The sequence below is a fragment of the Chelonoidis abingdonii genome, chromosome 5, assembly GCF_003597395.2.
Source record: "Chelonoidis abingdonii isolate Lonesome George chromosome 5, CheloAbing_2.0, whole genome shotgun sequence".
NCBI lineage: Eukaryota > Metazoa > Chordata > Testudines > Testudinidae > Chelonoidis > Chelonoidis abingdonii.
The window spans coordinates 144,109,875-144,129,007 of NC_133773.1; the positions used below are offsets into that span (position 1 = coordinate 144,109,875).

Consider the following 19,133-nt stretch of genomic DNA (forward strand, 5'->3'; position numbering starts at 1 on the left):
TCCACCAGTGCCCATTGTCCTGTGGTGAGCACGTGTGATGGGCCCCAAAGCACCACCAGTGCCCTGGAGCTGGTCTGTGCCAAACGCCAGCCTACCAGCAGACAGGGCTGTGGAGCAGCCCCAGTTCCCTACCAGCTCAGAGCCCACAAGCATGGCAAGCAGCAGGCACAGGCTGCTACAGCCAAAGCGTGAGTCTGACACATGGGGACAGCTGCCTGAGAAGGCCATGAGCCACTGCCCATGGGCCTGGAACTCCAGTGCAACATCCCCAAAATGCAAAGGGGACTGACGGACACAAGGGAGTGTTGGCCAGAAGCATATTAACCACTACATACACTGCCATGCTGGGAGGCCTCAGATGCTGGCATCAAAGATTGCAAGTCCCCCTTCTCCCCCCCCCCCCTTGTGCCCAGCAGACTGGACCAGCTAGCACTCCCTTGGCTAATGAAACAGCATGTGGACGTGTGCTGAGGCCAAATTCTGTCCAGTGATGCTGGTGTAAATCCAGAGTGGCCCCATAGGAGAAAGGGACACCTCCAGAGTGACACCTGAGTAAATGAGAGGAGAATCTCATCCCTTCTCTTTAAAAAGCTTCTAAACTGTGTAATTAAATGCATGGGCTGGTGCCTCTCAGGGGTAAATGGATCTGCTCTGTGCTCTTTATGTAGCCAGCAGGGGCAGCTCCAGGCACCAGCGCACCAAGCGTGTGCCTGGGGCGGCAAGCCGGGGTGCGGCCTGCCGGTCACTGTGAGGGAGGGAGTCAGGCAGCCTTTGGCGGCATGCCTGTGGGAGGTCTGCCGGCGATAATTCAGCAGCGGGTACTCCAAAGGCGTGGGACCGGCAAATCACCTGCAGAAACGCTGCCGTGACCAGCGGACCGCCCACAGGCGTGCAAGGCTGCCTGATTGCCGCGCTTGGGGCGGCAGAAAACATAGAGCTGCCCCTGATAGCCAGGGAGATGTACAATAAAGCTCAGCACTTGTATGGCATCTGACAACATCAGATGGCTTCCCAACTGCCAACCATGTTGTGTGCCCTGCCACTAGAGGGTAACAGCCTACTACTGCAGCTAGGTAGTAGAGTTACTCCATCAGCACAAGTGATGGAGACCTCTGTTCCAAGGCTCAACCCCTGATGAAGACTGGTTCTTTGGGAGGGAGGAGTTGTTATGATAGCCAGGTGGGAAATGGTTTTCCTGCCCCACGAAAATGTTCAAGGTTTCAAAATCTTCCCTGTTTTGCATCAGGATGAAACCAAGATCTTTTGAATAGTTTGGTGAAAAGCCAGAGAGACAAACCCTCTACAGAATAGTCAATAGTAAGGCCCACACTGTGACTCAGGCAAAGCAAGGACGTGAATCCAGCTCTCTCACGTGAGCATCCTATTCACTAGACAACCGGCCACACTGAAGCGGAAAGTGCTCACTAGTTCTGTCTCTCTCTCTCTCTCTCGTTTTGACCGACCCTTTCCTGTGAGAAGTGTTGGTGAATCGAGATACTTCCAACAAAAAAACTATTCTGAAAAGCTCCAGACCAGATCTAGCTGTTCCATATCATGCCTCACAACACCTCTGGGAGCGAGGTAGGCAGGGGAAACTGAGGAAGAGCACAGTTAAATGACCTGCCCCAGGTCCCGCAGAAAGTAAGGGATAGAACCCAGGTGTCCTGGCTTGCAGTTAAACCATGAGACAGCAGTCTTGTGGGCTGCTGACCTATTTTTACCCAGCAAAGAGCAGGGGACGGGATATGACTCTCTGCAGAGCTGTTGATGCTGTTTATCTACTGGTGAGATGACCTTCAAGACTAAGACACTGAAAGCAGCCAACATATTTGAACAAAAATAGAAAAAATAAACAGTGAAATGTCTCGTTTGGTTTCTTTGCTCTCACTTGCTTTTTTTTTTTTTTTCAGTGATGCTAGTTTTCCATCCGTAGCTGAAGTTGAGAAAAAAAAACAAAATATTTTGGTTCTTCCTTTCCTGCCAGCTGTTTTTTAGAGCTGCAGCTCCCAAACGGGGAGGACTGGAGAGAAGACATTTCATTTGAGACACAAGAGGCTTTCTTTGGCAAAGGGATCATAACTTCAGTTCATTTGGGTAGCTGCGGGTTGGGAATTTAAACCTCCCTCAGCCAAATTCAGTCCTCATTTACAGCTGGGTAATCCCGCTGACTGCAAGGGGGTAGTGAAACAATCCTGAAATCCTGGCTCTTAGTGGAGATCAGACCCAGACACTTCTGAGCTAAAAAGCATAGGCTTCTAGCACTGGAGCTACAAGAAGGCTAACTGGTAGCACTAGTAGGCTCTTATCCCCTTTGTGAGCCGGCAGCTAACCCATGCTGAACCAGGAGGTTAGCCTTGAACAGAAGTAATCGAGGACAGAAATTGTGAGGAAGGGACTCTGGGTATATCTACACTGCAGTAAAAGATCTGTGGCTGTGAGTCTCGGGAAACAGACTAGCTGAGGCCTAGGGAAAGTTACTTAATCTCACTCTGTCTCAGCTCGACTGTAAGAGGGGAAGAATTGTATGTCCCTGTATTCCAGCAGTATTAGGGACACCACAGTGATGAGGAAGACAGATGGCCAGCTGGAGAACGACTGTGCTTTGGCCTAGCTGTTTGATCACCTCCTGTGTTACTCATAGACTTCAAAGCCAGAAGAGACCATGAGGATCATCTAGTTTGACCTCCAGCACGTCACAAGCCATAAAATCTCACTCGCCCACTAGACCCCTAACCTCTGGCTGAGTCACTGACATCCTCAAATCAGGATTTAAAAAGACTTCAAGTGGCAAAGAATCCACTGTTGACTCTACTTCAAACCAGTAAGTCACATCAAACCAGGTCCAGCTCACCACGTCCAGTAAGTGTCGCAGTCCCACCCAAAGTAACACCACGCTCACAAAGTTCTATAGCTGACTCTGTCCCACAGGGAAAGAGGGAGGCAGTGAAAACGTTGGTGTTAGGCACACAAATCAGTGCCAACAGGCATTCTGAAGAGAGTTATTGCACCAGGAGACATTTTCCACTTGCGAGTGTGAGCCGGAGCAGCTCCCCAGTGAACAGCAAATTACTACCAGCAAGTTAAAAATGTGGATTGGATGAATGGACTATAAGGAGGATAGAAAGCTGGCTAGATCTTCGGGCTCAATGGGTAGCGATCAATGGCTCCATGTGTAGTTGGCAGCCGGTATCAAGCGGAGTGCCCTAAGGTTCGGTTCTGGGGCTGGTTTTGTTCAACATCTTTATTAATCATCGGGACAATGGGATAGATTACACCCTCAGCAAGTTCGCGGATGACACTAAGCTGGGGGAAGAGGTAGATATGCTGGAGGGTAAGGATAGGGTCCAGAGTGACCTAGACAAATTGGAGGATTGGGCCAAAAGAAATCCGATGAGGTTCAGCAAGGACAAGTGTAGAGTCTGCACTTAGGACAGAAGAATTCCAGGCACTACTACAGACTAGGCTTCGAGTGGCTAAGCAGCAGTTCTGCAGAAAAGGACCTGGGGATTACAGTGGATAAGAAGCTGGATATGAGCCAGCAGTGCGCCCTTGTTGCCAAGAAGGCTAACAGCATATTGGGCTGCATTAATAGGAGCATTGCCAGCAGATTGAGGGAAGTGATTGTTCCCCTCTATTCGACATTTGTGAGGCCACATCTGGAGTACTGCATCCAGTTTTGGGCCCCCCACTACAGAAAGGATGTGGACAAACTGGAGAGAGTCCAACAGAGGGCAATGAAAATGATTAGGGGACTGGAGCACATGACTTATGAGGTGAGGCTGAGGGAACTGGGATTGTTTGGTTAGCAGAAGAGAAGAGTGAGGAGGTGGATTTGATGGCTGCTTTCAACTACCTGGAGGGGGTTCCAAAGAGGATGGATCTAGACTGTTCTCAGTGGTACCAGATGACAGAACAAGAAGCAATTGTCTCAAGTTGCAGTGGGGGAGGTTTAGGCTGGATATTAGGAAACATTATTTCACTAGGAGGGTGGTGAAGCACTGGAATGGGTTATCTAAGGGGGTGGTGGAATCTCCTTCCTTAGAGGTTTTTAAGGTCAGGTTTGACAAAGCCCTGGCTGAGATGATTTAGTTGATGTTCGTCCTGCTTTAAGCAGGGGGTTGGGCAAGATGACCTCCTGAGGTCTCTTCCAACCCTAATCTTCTATGATTCTGGTTTTTTATGCCCATGAAGCGGGTGTAGTGCTGCAGTTGACACTAATTTCTCTACGTGCCTTTGGGAGGGATGTGGAATCCACCTCCTCCAGAAAGCTAATAATTTTTAGTATATTTCATTCCGACATCAGAGGCCAAGTACCATGCTCCTCATTTACAGATCGAGAAACTGAGTCACAGAGGGGCAACACAACCAAGCACAGCCAGCAAGCCAGGATTTGACCCAGATCTCTTGACGCCCAGGTGACTACTAGGCGGCAAAGTTCACCCACTGTGGATAAATACCACAAGCAGGGGGTCCTGCAAATTGGGAGCAAAGTTGGGAGCAAAGACAAATGCCAGAGCATTCTGCCCTCCCTCTCACCTTGCAATCCCAAATAGGAGCAGACTCCAAACCCTAAACATCTGCTATTTTTGCAGGCACTGCTGGGTTTATTTTTTCCCTGTTTACAGATTTCCCTGCTGGGTTTTGTTGGTTATTTTTTAAGGGGAGAAAAAATGCTATTAAAAACAAATACACATTCAAAAAGAAAAACCCAACCTACTTTCAAAAATATCGTCTGAAGTTTCCCACAGTTCTTGCCACAGCAGTTGGCGCTGGTCCTGGAGAAAAGAACTTCATGGGCTGGCACCCGGGCATAAGCCACGCGCTTGTCTCCTCGAAGCATCCAGATCACTATGTCTGGCAGGCTGTTCTGGGGCTGGAAAACATGGTGGCAGACAAATCACATCTATTCAACCTCCCCAAATCAATACCATGAATCAACAAAAATCCAGGCTGAAAAGTGAGACGCGGAGGGGGAGCGGTGGAATCTCAGCAGGCCTCACCACGGAGCAGGCAGCTGGCAGGGTCGCAGAAAGCAGACGGGAAAGACCCATCATTATTAATGTATTACAGTAATGCTTACGTGCCCCAGTGGAGAACAGGGACCCATTATGCTAGGCATTATGTAAACACAGAGTAAGACAGTCCTCGCCCCAAAAAGCTTACCACCAAAATAGACCATATGGAAAAAGGGTAGGTGGGGAAACTGAGACACCAACAAGGGATGGGACTTGTCCTAGATCACACAGCAGGTCAAAGTCAGGAACTGAATCCAAGTCTGAAACCAGGGCCCTCCTCACTAGACCACCCTGCCCCACTGTTAGGTGGCTAGACCCACTCCTGCCTTCAGTAGTTGCAGACCCTCAGAATCAGCTGCTGGTTTTTGGGGCGTGTTTTGATGTGTGTGAATTTCACTGCCCATGAAAGGGGTCAGGCTATTTGACCTCAGCAGGAAGGACACCCTCTGATCTCCAAAAGCCCTTGCCCACAAAAGCATCAGGTGTGTTGTCAGCCTGTTTAAATGTGGAGCTCACAATAGCAACAAAAGGAGGAGGACACAGACCCCAGAATTTAACACAGGGGTAGGGGTGCAGGTCCCAGGGTCCAAACAAGGGATCCAGAAGGGGACACCAAGCAGAGGACCCCAGATAGTGCCCACTGCCCCAAGGAGGAGTCCAAGGAGCCAGTGGATGCCACCTAGAGAAACTCTGCCCCAGAGTCACAGAGACACCACACACACCCCTTGCAGCTTCCTCCTCCTGGCCTCGTGGCCAGTGCCGAGGAGGACAGCCCTGGAGGCTGAAGACCGCTGGCTGCGCACAGTGCAAAGACAGCCTGGCAAGGCAAGTGGATCCTGTGATGGGCTCCATCTCAGCAGTTTAGTCTCCATGGTTTAGTTGGTCTCTGCTGGTGGCGCCAACAAGGACACTGTCTGCTGCCAAGTGATGGGGGCACCTACCTGCTACACATAGAAAAAAAAATAGCGGGTCCTCAGCACCCATCAGCCACAGCTGTTTAGGTAGCTGCCAGTGATCAGCTGTTTGGCAGCTGGGGGAGGCACCTGGGAGAGGGCAGACAGCAGGGTCGGTTGGGGGAGTGGAGTAGGGGGGCTGGGGGCACAGCAGGGCTGGAACACTCTGGGGGAAAATGAAAACCCAGTGTCTATGGGTGTCACTCCTCCAGCTCAAGTACTAGAGGTGTGAGCTCTCCGTTTGAAGGTCCTGGATGCACACACTGATGAAGACACATGGTGGGAAGGGTCATTACACTAGGATTCAGCACCTCTGCAAACATTCAGCATGTGTGCTACGTGTAGCTCCCAAGCAGGGACTGGGTATCTCAGTTATGGAGCCTTCTGCCTGTCAGTCAAAGGTGAGGACTCAGCACAAGATCAGAACTGATCACAAGCTGTTAGTTTCTTGTGATTATTTGGTGCTCTTCTCCCAAGAACGACCACTGTGCTCGGCTCCCTTGCTGACAGACACAGCAGAGAAGGAAAGGACTGACTGGGACATGATCATTGAACCTCCCACCCCCTGCAATCATGAGTGAGGCCCACTAACTGGGTTTGCACAGCAAACCTGCATGATGTGGGTCATATCCTTCTCTAGTGGCTGCTTCAGAAAGAGGATAAGAGCCTACTGCTGCCGCGAGCTAATGGACTGACTCCCTTAGCTCAGGTGGAAGCACTCTGTGCTTAAGTGTTGCCGGCCCAAATCCTGTTGATGCCATGGGGGAGGAGTTACACTGGCACCGTCGGTGTCAGTGCCGGGTAGTTTCTGTGCATCACTAGAGGTCGTGCTGTGGGGCTGCCATTTTGGCACCTTTCATCAGCTCGATAATTCAGATCAAGATAGATAGAGTGCCTATCCCATGGCCAGTCCTAACTCAGGAGCACAGAAATCACGTTACCCCACTATTCCCCTTCTGCCACCTGCCCATTCCCCGGCGAGCCCCAGCCTGCAGGACTATGCTAGAGAGTGTAAAGCTCCAGGCTCGGGGGGAAATTTCAAGCCCACACAATCACTATGCATTTGAAATTGTAGCTCAGATGCTGAAGTTATCGGGTTCTACCTTATGTAAGCAGAGTCAGGATGAGCTCTACCCTGACATCTGGTGGAAAGAATTTCAGAGAGTGTATTTGCATAGGCACGCCTACCCCATCCAAGGCTGCCGATCTGTGGGACTGCTTTGTGACAGAAATGACTCAACCTCAGTTGGGTGGTACTTGCTAGACAAGGGACATGGGTTCCAAAACCCAGTGAATTGAGAGAGGCTGGGGACAGGTATCTGTGCCTGGTGGTGCAGCCTCCTTGTGAAGCCAGAAGCACCAGTTCCACCCCCTCCTCTCTCTCCACTGTGGAATGTCAGAGTTGATTTTTTTATTCCCTTAAGAGTCTAGGTACAGGTTACTGAGCTGAACTCACTTTGGGCTAATGGTGCACTAGCACTGGGGTTCCCCTACTATGTGCTGAGATCACTAAGAGTTGAAGTCACAAAAAGAGCTGAAATTACTAAGCTGAGAGCACTGAGTACTGTGCTAACTAGTGGGGGAGCCTGAAGCTATACTGCAGAACAGAGCAGCTGGTGGAGTGGAGCAGTTTGTGGGGATGGCTGGAGCAGACCACGGGACAGCTGGTGGAGCGGAGCGGCTGGCAGAGCGGAGTAGCTGTGGGACGGGTGGAGCAGCCCACAGAGCGAGTGGAGCCGAGCAGTTTGCAGGGACAACTGGAGCAGCTCACGAGGCAGCTGGTGGAGCGGAGCAGTTTGTGAGGACGGCGGGAGGAGCAGAGTGGAGCGGCTGGTAAGGCGGAGCAGTTCGTGGAGAAGGCGGAAGCAGAACCCACGGAGAGGCAGGGCAGTTGGCCCTGGACCACGTAAGGTGCCCCTTTCACCCAGGCTGGGGGGAGGGACCTCTACAGATAGACTCTTGAATTCTGGGGTGGCATTGACCAGAGACTTTTGGGTTGTTGGACTTTGGAGTGATTGGACTTAAGACCCTAAGGGGAAAAGGACATTGCCAAATGTACTTGGGGGGGTGGTTATGGTTTGTGTTATAACTCTGTTTGTGGTGTTTCTCCAATGGGATGCCGCATTGTTTCCTTCCTTTATTAAAAAGATTTCGCTACACTCAGACTCCGTGCTTGCGAGAGGGGAAGTATTGCCTCCTAGAGGCGCCCAGGGGGGTGTGGTATGTAAGTGTCCCAGGTCACTGGGTGGGGGCTCGAGCCGGTTATGCCTTGTGTTACTGAAACGGAACCCCTGGATACTGAACCCGGCCCTTGTTGCTGCCAACTCAGAGGGGCAGAAGGGTTACACTTAGAAGAAGTGAGAGGGGATGGAGTGGGGAAGAAGCATAAATGCAGAGAGACAGAAACTGTGACTGAGGAAGCAAAGAGAAATCCAGTGATGGAAATAGCAGCAGAACAGCCTAGACTATTACCCTCAGCACCGAGCATCCTATTTACTTCAGCAGACGCTCCCCCAGCATCAGGGCACAGGATCAGGCCACTGATGTCCAAGGAAACCTCTGAGGACTTGTTTGGAAAACCGCATTTCTCCCGCCCATTCCTCTGGTGGCTCCTCCGCAGCACGGCCCCTCCAGCCATGAGGGGAGAGCCAGAGCATGCAGCGGGATGCCCGGCCCCAGCCAACAGGAGGCAGGCAAGCAATGGGAGCCGACTCCCTTCGTGAGTCTGGACGCAGACTGCGCCTGCCCTGCCAGCCCTATGACTTCAGGACCAAATGTTCTGTTTCAAAGCTGCGGCTGGCAGAGGCGCAAACCAGAAACCACTGCGGCTGCTGGCCCACATTCTGAAATGTGCCTCCCTCTCCCCCTGAGAGAGAGTCTCTGACTCCACAATCACAGCGGCTGGCAAGGGCACGCGGTACCACCTGCGCTGACCTCAGTGCTAAATGTCTGTTGGGAGGTGAAAAAAGCCTGTCCCCAAAGGGAAGCGAGGTACTTTAGATCCCATTAAAGGAGGAACACCACAAAACCCTTCCTGTGGCTCCAATCCCCAGGCAGAGAGGCTGGCTCCTTCTCTGCTGTGCTTTCACTGCGGGTGGCTTTAAAGATCACAGAAACAGTCACCGGGCTGCAACATCACACCCCCCCAACTGCCTGAACCAGGATCTTGAAACAACCAAAGAAGAGATGGATCCCCCACCCCGAGAATCCAGCCCAGGTTTTACACCATGCTGCTGGCTGGGTGAGGACTCTGGGGACCAGAAGCATCCCATCTGGTACAAATCAACATAGCTCCGCTGAAGTCACTGGCAATTTCCAGCAGCTGAGGTTCTGGCCCTAGGCATTCAAATCCAAATCACTGTCCCACTGAAATCAATGGTAAAACTGCCTTGGCCATGGCTGGGGGCAGGGGTCTCACGCCCTATAGGGATAAGTGTGGCATAGGTTGAATGTAGAGGGAATTAATAAAGCTCCAACTCTGGCACCTTGCTACCAAATGTCATGCCTTTGTTTTAAGGGGCGTCCCATAACCCGGGACATCACCCCAGGAACCACCAGGCCCAGTTTTCAAACATGGGTGTTTTAAGGGGGCTTCCAAACTCCTGCCTTTGATGTCAGAGTTGGCAGTTGGGCTGGCAAATTCCCCTCAGTTTGAAAATTGGTTTGATGGCTTGGAAACCAGGGACTGAGCCCCAGATTAACAAGTAGACTCTGGATGTTCTAAATCCTGCCATTTAAGGTATAAAGCTAAGACTGACCGCCAGCAGATCCAAACACCACCCAGATTTCAGGGAGTCGGGATCCAAACAGGTGGGTTGGGCCCTACCTTGGATAATGGGCTGAACCTGAACCTCCAGATTCCCCAGCACCCCTGAACTTTAGGGACATTTGGATAAAGATCTGGATGCCCTCCACTCACCTGCACCCCCCTCTAGAACAGAGTGTGGCAAAGAGAAGCCAAACCGATTGCTACCGAAGCTGATGGATAAAATTCACCTCTGTGTAGAGGGCCAGCCTATGGACTCCGCATATCAAGAACTTAGGTGGGATGCACAGGCCTTGGCACTGGCGTTCTGCACAGTGGGGACCTTCATCCTCTGGGACGCCAGCTAGCTGACCAGGGCGACATTGTCTGTATTGTGTATTTCTCCTGAGGTTAGAAACCCAGCCACCCACTGCCTTTAATAAAACTCCCCATAAAAGTGTTCTGGAGATCAGAGTGTGGTGGTGTAAAGTGTAGGACCCTTGTACAACTAGCATCTTATTCACCAGACCTGCCCCACCAGGATCCAGACTCAGACCTGCTGACTTGACTGGTTCAGACATGTTCTTACCACTTCTGACTCATGTTTGGGCTTAGTCACATGGTGAAATCGACCCGAACAGCTCGCCACGCGGACAAGCAAAGGCTAAGCGGTGCTTCTGTAACGCTTCAGTGTAGACGCGCACTACAGTGTTCTCCCGGCACTATATTCCCGAGAGGCGGAATTCTTCCATCCACCGAGTGCTGCTGACGTCAGGGGCGAGGTCGGCATAGCTATGCTGATGTACGTTTTCAGTGTAGACCAGCCCTTACTCCGGAATAGCTACAGCACTTTAAATTCACTCCCTACCTTATTCCAGAATACCTTCCATGTACAGATAAGCCCTTAGTCCTCCAGAGCCAGCCCAGCCATGGGAGGGTGAGCTAAACATCTCCTCCATCAGCAACAGTATTGTTTACTATGTTCCCTCCAGGCCTGCTCTGCACTTAAAAGTTTGTCCCTTTAATTAGGTAATGGCATAATTAAAGCAGAACTGCAAGGCTAGCATGGATGCAGTTATGCCAGCATGACGTGCAGCCACCCCAGTATAGAGTATTCCAATTCAGTGAAGTGAAACAAGTTACACACGTACAAAGCCCTCATACCGGCATAAAACTGTATCTACTCACCAGGCCGGCTTTTTGTCCTCAGATCCCAGCGGGAGTCTGCATGGATGGGTGAAGGGTTACCCCTGTCCTGGAGCAACCACTTGAACGGGCACAGATGCCCAATGTAGTTTTGATCTGCTTTTAGTTAAGAACCAGCTGCCAATAGGTGACTGCTTTTCACTGGTCTGGAATGAGCGCTTAGGCAAGTTTTGCTGCACAGAATAATGGCCCAGATCCTCAAAGGAATTTAAATGCCTAATCCCCTAGGCATCTAACAGGCTTTGATAATCTGTGCCAATATCATCATTTGCTTCAACTAGAGAAGAGTTTAATGTACCTGGAAGCTCCTGGCAAGAGTTGAGCAGCCACAGATCCCAAGGAAGTCCTAAACTATCTCATTCCTAATGAAGCAGACAGCCTAGTGCTGAAGGCTTGGTGGGGATTATTAATTTCCAGACCATCGTCTGTTTCCCTGGTGGGTCGGTAATCGGCTGAGTCTCAAAGAGTCCAATTCCTAGCATGCATTAGTTTTGGAAAGTTCTACTGGCAAATTTGCTATGGGGACACTCTGGAAAATTAATCCAAATTAACTAAAGATGTCAATGTAAAATGGATTACTTATATCACATTAAACTCCTATGCACTTGTTCACCTTAATTCGATTTAACTTAATTTGCTTCCAAAGTGACTATAACAAAACCGAGTTAAGGCCACGTTAATTCTCAACGAGAGCATCCACACAGGGTTTTAATGGGGTTTAACTAATCCACTTCAACCGTTCATTTAGATTAAGGCCTGAGCTACGCTAGAAAATTAGGTCGGCATAACTACAGTTGCTCGGGAGTGTTAGAAAAACCTAAGTCCCTTTGTAGGCCGATGAAAGAATTCTTCCATCAACCTAGCTACCATCTCTCTGAGAGGTCGGCAGTGTCTATTCTGAAACACTGCCCCGGTGTAGCAGCAAGGCTATAGTGTTTTAAGTGTAGACACCCCCTAACATTCCCTAAATAGACAAATCCTAAGGAGTTGCTCCCAACTAGGATCGCTTACCTCAAACAAGCCTGTAATAGCACCAAGATGGGCTGGGTGGGAAAGATAAAGATTCATCAGGGCAAAAGCAATTCACCCCCACTTTTACCTCCTCTGCCATGGCTTTTAGTCTCAAAAGCCAGTCCTCAGCCTGGTCCAGCACCGTCTGGAGGTCAGAATCCTCATGCTTCAGGTTCAGAGCTGCCTGGATAATCTGGTGCAGGTTGGTGCTGCGGAATTTGTACATGTACTGATCCAGATGGGTGCTGGCTGTCTTGTTGCTGACATCGACTAGCGGCTGGCTGCAGAAGTGGGTGTGGGAGGAAGGAGCACAGAGAAACAGGCCAACGTTAGCTGTGCATTGCGAAGCAATGGCTTTACTGAGGACTTTCTTTTTACGAGTAAGTTTATGCAAAAATAAGCCACCAAAGAGATATTTGGTGAGGGAACAAGCATCAGGAGCAAGGAAGGTTCAAATCACACTACAGCCCTGAGGCACTATTGCAATGAGTTTCAAAAAGGGGTTGTAACTGAGCTTTGTGCATCACTACACACACACACACACGCACAAGTTGGCTCAAGCTGCAAGATAAATATTACAGAAGCTCAACAGCATCTTCATTGTGCTGAGCTGTTTAAGAGTTTTCATGTTGAAACTCAATGATTTATGAACTACCCTTATAGACATATTAAAAAACAAAAGTCCAACTGAAACAGAATGAGATTCAGGTTCAATTCCCAGCCCTTCCAGAGTGATGCTGAGCAAGTTCCTTAACCTAACCAACCCAATTCCTTCTATGACGAGATAATTGGCTCTGTAGATGAGGGGAGAGCAGTGGACGTGTTATTCCTTGACTTCAGCAAAGCTTTTGATATGGTTTCCCACAGTATTCTTGCCAGCAAGTTAAAGAAGTATGGGCTGGATGAATGGACTATAAGGTGGATAGAAAGTTGGCTAGATCTTCAGGTTCAATGGGTAGCGATCAATGGCTCCATGTCTAGTTGGCAGCCGGTATCAAGCGGAGTGCCCCAAGGTATGGTTCTGGCAGGTTTTGTTCAACATCTTTATTAATCATCTGGACGACGGGATAGATTGCACCCTCAGCAAGTTTGCAGATGACACTAAGCTCATGGGAGAGGTAGATACGCTGGACAGTAGGAATAAGGTCCAGAGGATGATCTGGAGGATGGCGTGGATTGCCCTCTCAGCAAATTTGCAGATGACATTAAACCGGGAGGAGTGGTAGATACGCTGGAGGGTAGGGATAGGATACAGAGGGACCTAGACAAATTAGAGGATTTGGCCAAAAGGAATCTGGTGAGGTTCATCAAGGACAAGTGCAGAGTCCTGCACTTAGGACAGAAGAATTCCAGGCACTGCTACAGACTAGGCACCGAGTGGCTAGGCAGCAGTTCTGCAAAAAAGGACCTAGGGGTACAGTGGATGAGAAGCTGGATATGAGTCAACAGTGTGCCCTTGTTGCCAAGAAGGCTAACAGCATTTTGGGCTGTATAGGTAGGGGCATTGCCAGCAGATCAAGGGACGTGATCATTCCCCTCTATTCGACATTGGTGAGGCCTCATCTGGAGTACTGCATCCAGTTTTGGGCCCCACACTACAAGAAGAATGTGGAAAAATTAGAAAGAATCCTGTGAAGGACAACAAAAATGATTAGGGGGCTGGAGCACATGACTTATGAGGAGAGGCTGAGGGAACTGGAATTGTTTAGTCTGCAGAAGAGAAGAGTGAGGGGGAATTTGATAGCAGCCTTCAACTACTAGAAGGGGGATTCCAAAGAGGATGGACCTCAGCTTTTCTCAGTGATAGCAGATGACAGAACAAGGAGCAATGGTCTCAAGTTGCAGTGGGGGAGGTCTAGGTTGGATATTAGGAAACACTATTTCACTAGGAGGGTGGTGACGCACTAGAATGGGTTCCCTAGGGAGGTGGTGGAATCTCCTTCCTTGGAGGTTTTTAAGGCCCGGCTTGGCAAAGCCCTGGCTGGGATGATTAAGTTGGGAATTGGTCCTGCTTTGAGCAGGGGGTTGGACTAGATGACCTCCTGAGGTCCCTTCCAACCCTGATATTCTGTGATTCTATGAACCTCACCGTACTTTTCATTCCCTATCTATAAAATGAGAAGGCAGACAGACAGACCTCTCTCACAGTCTTCTCAGGTTTAGTAAATCTTGCAGCAAGAATGTTGTTTAAAATAATTCCAATAATCTGTGCAATTTGCAGGGGGTGATAATGTCTCCCTCTAGTGGCTGTGCCACATATAGGCTAAATGCCTCCTACCAGTACAAATTACAAGTTTGTTTTTTCAAGCTCAAATGGTAGAGGCCTGTGATTCTGGCATTGAAAGTCATGGGCACTATTTCTACTGACAAACTGTGCTGAATATGAAGACTGGGGAAATGTCTGATTTATTTTTATGGAATACTATGCGTGACTCAGTTTCCCCTCCCACCTTGCTGGGCGTGAAGGGGTTACCTTCTTTCTTGAAACATGACAAGCAATGCAGTGACTGCAGGGAAGTCACTAAACATGAATGAACCGTCAGAAATTAACTGTCACTAAGGTAATTACTGCAAATCTCTGGACCAGTGGTTTTCAACCTTTTTTCTTTTCCGGAAAATTTGAATGTAGGTGTAGACCTCTTTGGAAATCTTAGACATAGTCTGCAGAGACCCAGGGGTCCACGGACCACAGGATGAAAATCACGGCCCTAGACAGATAAGCAGTTTGTGGAAGTACCAGTCCCTGGGGCGGAATGGCATAGACTGGTTTTGACAACATTCAAGAGGCCGAGCAGACCAGGAACAGAAAAATACATAAAGTTGACGGACAACTATAGAGGAAGGGTTACTCACAGTGGGTCTAAGAACTTACATGAGACGGTAACCAACAGTAACAAAGTTGCTAGAAGGGTCTGAAGGGCTTTGAGACCTGCCAGGTCACCTTGTGGGTGACATCTGGTGAGCTAGGCATACATATAAGCAGTTTGCTGTTTTCAAGATCTGCTTTCTCTGTAATGCTTTTGGTTCTGAATAAATACTTTGCTTTATGAAGGCTGGCTGGTCACTGGTAAATCCTGCCATCGCTGCTAGAAGACCACAGGACGGCAATTGCTGAGCTAAGCTCAGACTTACTCAGGTGATCACAGCGAATGGAAGAAGACATTGCAGCCTAAATCCCTGGTCTGGAGGGAAAGGAACGAGTTCCCACCCCGAAAAAGATGACATCTCGAGGCTTGAAATCTAAGGGTGTGCCGTGGAAGAGGCCATAAAGATGGCAGAGAGGTAGTTAAGCCTGGAACCATGACAATAGGGTCATCAGAACTGTAACCCTACCTAAAGTCAGGACCCCAATGAATTCATCCCTTGCTCCAGAATTTCCACTTTCATTGTAAAAAATATAATTCTAGTTCTTGCCCAGATGGTTGCAGAGATAACCTCACAGAGGTAAGCCAAGAGTCAGTCAATGCAGGCCTTCCTGTCTGAGTCCACACAGTCTGAAACAACATCTCTGAGAGGTGTGAACTGCTCCAGTCACCTCAGCCAGGGCCATGTGGACTCCATGATTCTGCAGCCATGGTGTTTAAGATCTCATCTGAAAGACTCCAACACTGCAAACTCCATAGGATTCAATCATCTGCCCAAGATAAACAAGTGGGGCACGAGTAACCACTTGAGAGTCAGCAGCTGAAGTCTGCCGTATATTTTGTTAAGAGAGCCTTCACCTTCTACCTAGGCCTGGGTGGTCGCTGTATAATTTGCCCTTGAGAAATTGTTCCAATGGCTAATTTCCCTCACTGTTAAAAATGTACACCTTCTTTCCCATCTCAATTTATCTACCTTCAACTTCCAGCCATTGGATCATGTTACTCCGTTCTCTGCCAGACTGAAGAGCTTATTATCAAATTTCTGGTCCCTATGTAAATATTTATAGGCTGAGATCAAGTCACCCCCTTAAACTTCTCTATAACTCCTTGAGTCTATCGCTATAAGGCAGGTTTTCTAATCCTTTAATCATTTTCATGGCTCTTCTCTGAACCCTCTGCAATTTATCAACATCCTTCTTGAATTGTGGAAAACAGCAGAGGTCACAGTAAAGCCAAATACAGAGGTAACGTAACCTCCCTAGGGACAGACATACAGCTAATCCAGAGGCACTGGGCTCCTCACAGGGATGCTCCATACCTCTTACCAACCATGGTGGATGTTGATGGTAGAACCATTAGCAATCACTTTAGGACAGACTGTGGAACTAAAACAAATGGCTTTCTCCAAATAGACAAGACATAGCCTGAAAGATAGTGTAGTGCAGTGGCTGGGGAACTAGGCTAACATTCAGGAAACTGAGGCACAAAGCAGAGAAGGGACTTGACCATTGACTTGCTGAGTGAACTTGGACAAGTCATTTCCTCTCCCACCTTTTGTCTGATTAAAATGTAAGCTCTTTGGGGCAGGGACTGTCTCTCACTGTGGTCGTATAGTACCTATCGCGATGGGGGCTTGATCTCAATGCTACCATCATACAAATAATAAAGGCATTTGACAAACATTCCTCCCACCCAATGTCCTTGTCAGATAGGAATTATAATCTCCGTTTTACAGATGGGAAAGCTCTGTCTCAGGGCAGTGCAATTAGTTGCTCAGTTTCATAGAGAATGCGGCCGAGCCATGAATAGAACCCAGGAGTCCTGCTAGCTTCCCCCACCACTGTCTCTGTCATGGAATATAATAGCTTGGAGATATGGAAGAAGGTCAGTAACACAGATTAGTGGTTCTCAATCAGGGGTAAGTGTACCCCTGGGGTACACAGAGCTCTTCCAGGGGGTACATCAACTCATCTAGATATTTTCCTAGTTTTACAACAGGCTACATAAAAAGCACTAGCGAAGTCAGAACAAACTAAAATTTCATACAATGATTTGTTTTATACTGCTCTATATACTTACTATATGCTGAATTGTAAGTACAAGATTTATATTCCAATCATTTTATTTCATAATCATATGGCAAAACTGAGAAAGTCACCAATTTGTCAGTAACAGTGTGCACCCACTCCCATTTGACACCATCAAATTAGGCCTGAAAAGAGACTGGGAGTGGCTGGGTCACTACAAAAGACAATTTTCTGTCTTTTGATACTCATACCTTCTTGTCAACTGTTAGGAATGGGCCACATCCACCCTAATTGAATTGGCCTCGTTAGCACTGACCCCCCTACTTGGTAAAGCAACTCCCATCTTTTCATGTGCTGTGTATTTTCCACTCCATGCATCTGATGAAGTGGGTTTAGCCCATGAAAGCTTATGCCCAAATAAATCTGTTAGACTTTAAGATGCCACAGGGACTCGTTGTTTTTGCTGATATAGACTAACACAGCTACCACTCTGAAACCTGAAGCAAAAAAGGCATTAACTCTTCAGCCATGACTGTGTTCTCTGTCACTATCTTTCCCTCCTCGTTGAATAATGGGCTTGCCCTGTCCATGGTCGTCTTCTTGCTTCTCGCGTATTTGTAAAATGTTTTCTTTTTACCATTTATATCCCTAGCTAGTTTAAATTTGTTTTGCCTTCGCCTTCCTAATTTTGTCCCTACATTCTTCTATTGCTGTTTTTTATATCTTCAGCCTTCATAATTTGTTTCCAATGTTTACAGGACTCTTTTGAGTTTCAGGTCACCGATGATCTCCTGGTTAACCAGGGTAGTCTCTTATCATACTCCTATCTCCCCTACCACAATGGGAAAGTTTGCTCTTGTGCCCTTAATAATGTCTCTATAAAAAAAATTGCCAACACCCCTGAACTCTTTTTTTCCCCTGGACTTACTTCTCATTAGGGAATCTTACCCACCAACTCCCCCTCTGATTGGTTGCCTTTCCCATTGCCCCACCTCCTAGAGAAGAGAAGCCAATCTGAACTGCTGTGGAATCAGGCACAGCTCTCCCTCCATCCTCCACGCTCACAGGAGAGGAGGGGGGAAGAGAGACCCCAGCAGCTCAGAGACCCTCCTTTCCCCTCCCCTCTGTGAGCAACAGGATACCCCTTGCTTCTCCTCCTCCCATTGCAGCACCTGGCCTGGGGGGCAGGAGGGAAGGGGACCTGCCACTGTAGGCCTGGAAAAGAGAGGGGACCCACTGCAGCGCCCCAGATCTAGGAGAGGGCGATGAAGAACTATGAGCTGCAGGAGGCCAGGGGGAAGGTTGAGGGCAGAGGAATGGGCAGTGTGGGGACAGGAGCACTTGCAAGCAGAGGCCAGAAACACCCTATTAAATATATTTGGAAGTGCTGGTAACAGTAATTGACTCAAACACGTGTGGGGGGAGAGGGCAGGGAGTGGTGCGATGGCTATACGGGGTGCAGGGAGGAAGTGAGATGAGGAGTTGGTGGGGGAAGGTACCAGAGGAACAGAGCGCTGTCTTTATGGGCACAGGTTGGCAGTCAGTCAGGGAGGAAGGGAGAAGGTTTTGGAGGAGGGGGCACTGTCTGTATGGAGCCCAGGTTGGCATTTAGACAGGGAGATGGTTGGGGAAGTTTCTGAAACAGCGGGACCCTGTCTGTATGGGGAACAAAGAGGCGATCAGTCAGGGAGGAGGTTCTGGAGGAGCAGGGCACTGTCCAAATGGGGCACAAATTGTCAGTTAGCCACGGAGGAGGAGGGAAGATTCTGGAGCAGTGGGGCGCTGTCTGTATAGGACACAGACTGGCAGTCAGTCAGGGAGAGACGGGGAAGGCTCTGAAGCAGCAGGGCGCTGCCTGTGTGGGGCACAGACTGGATGTTAGACAGGAACCTGGAGCGCACATTTCTAGGGGAGCAGGGCGATGTCTATATGGGGCACAGGGAGGCTGTTAGAGAGCTGGGAGAAAGTTCTGGGGGAGAGGGGCGCATGAAAGAGGCATGAGGAATCTGGAGCAGTGGGGTGCTGTCTGTACGGGGCAAAGGATTGCAGTTACAGAGTTGGTGGGGGCAGGTTCTGGAGAAGTGGGAATATGTCTACATGGGGGTACAGGCTGGAAGTCAGTCAGGGAAGTAGGGGGAATGTTTTTGAGGACAGGCGTGCTGTCTGTACGGGGCACAGGGGGGCAGTTAGAGAGGGAGGTACGGGGGGAAGGTTCAGGAAAGGCGTGCTGTCTGTACGGGGCACAGGGAGGCAGTTAGAGAGGGAGGTACAGGGGGAAGGTTCGGGACAGGCGTGCTGTCTGTACGGGGCAC

General features: G+C 49.2%; 1 protein-coding gene across 1 annotated transcript in view; it reads right to left on the reverse strand.

Moving 5' to 3' along the window:
- DYSF (dysferlin) overlaps positions 1-19,133 on the reverse strand; it is a 357,128-nt gene that overhangs the window by 169,468 nt on the left and 168,527 nt on the right. The window contains exons 26-27 of the mRNA XM_075066758.1: positions 12,019-12,211; positions 4,718-4,873 (exon numbers count right to left, since the gene is read on the reverse strand). Coding sequence (XP_074922859.1) covers positions 4,718-4,873; positions 12,019-12,211 — 349 coding nt within the window. The remainder of the gene's footprint in view (positions 1-4,717; positions 4,874-12,018; positions 12,212-19,133) is intronic.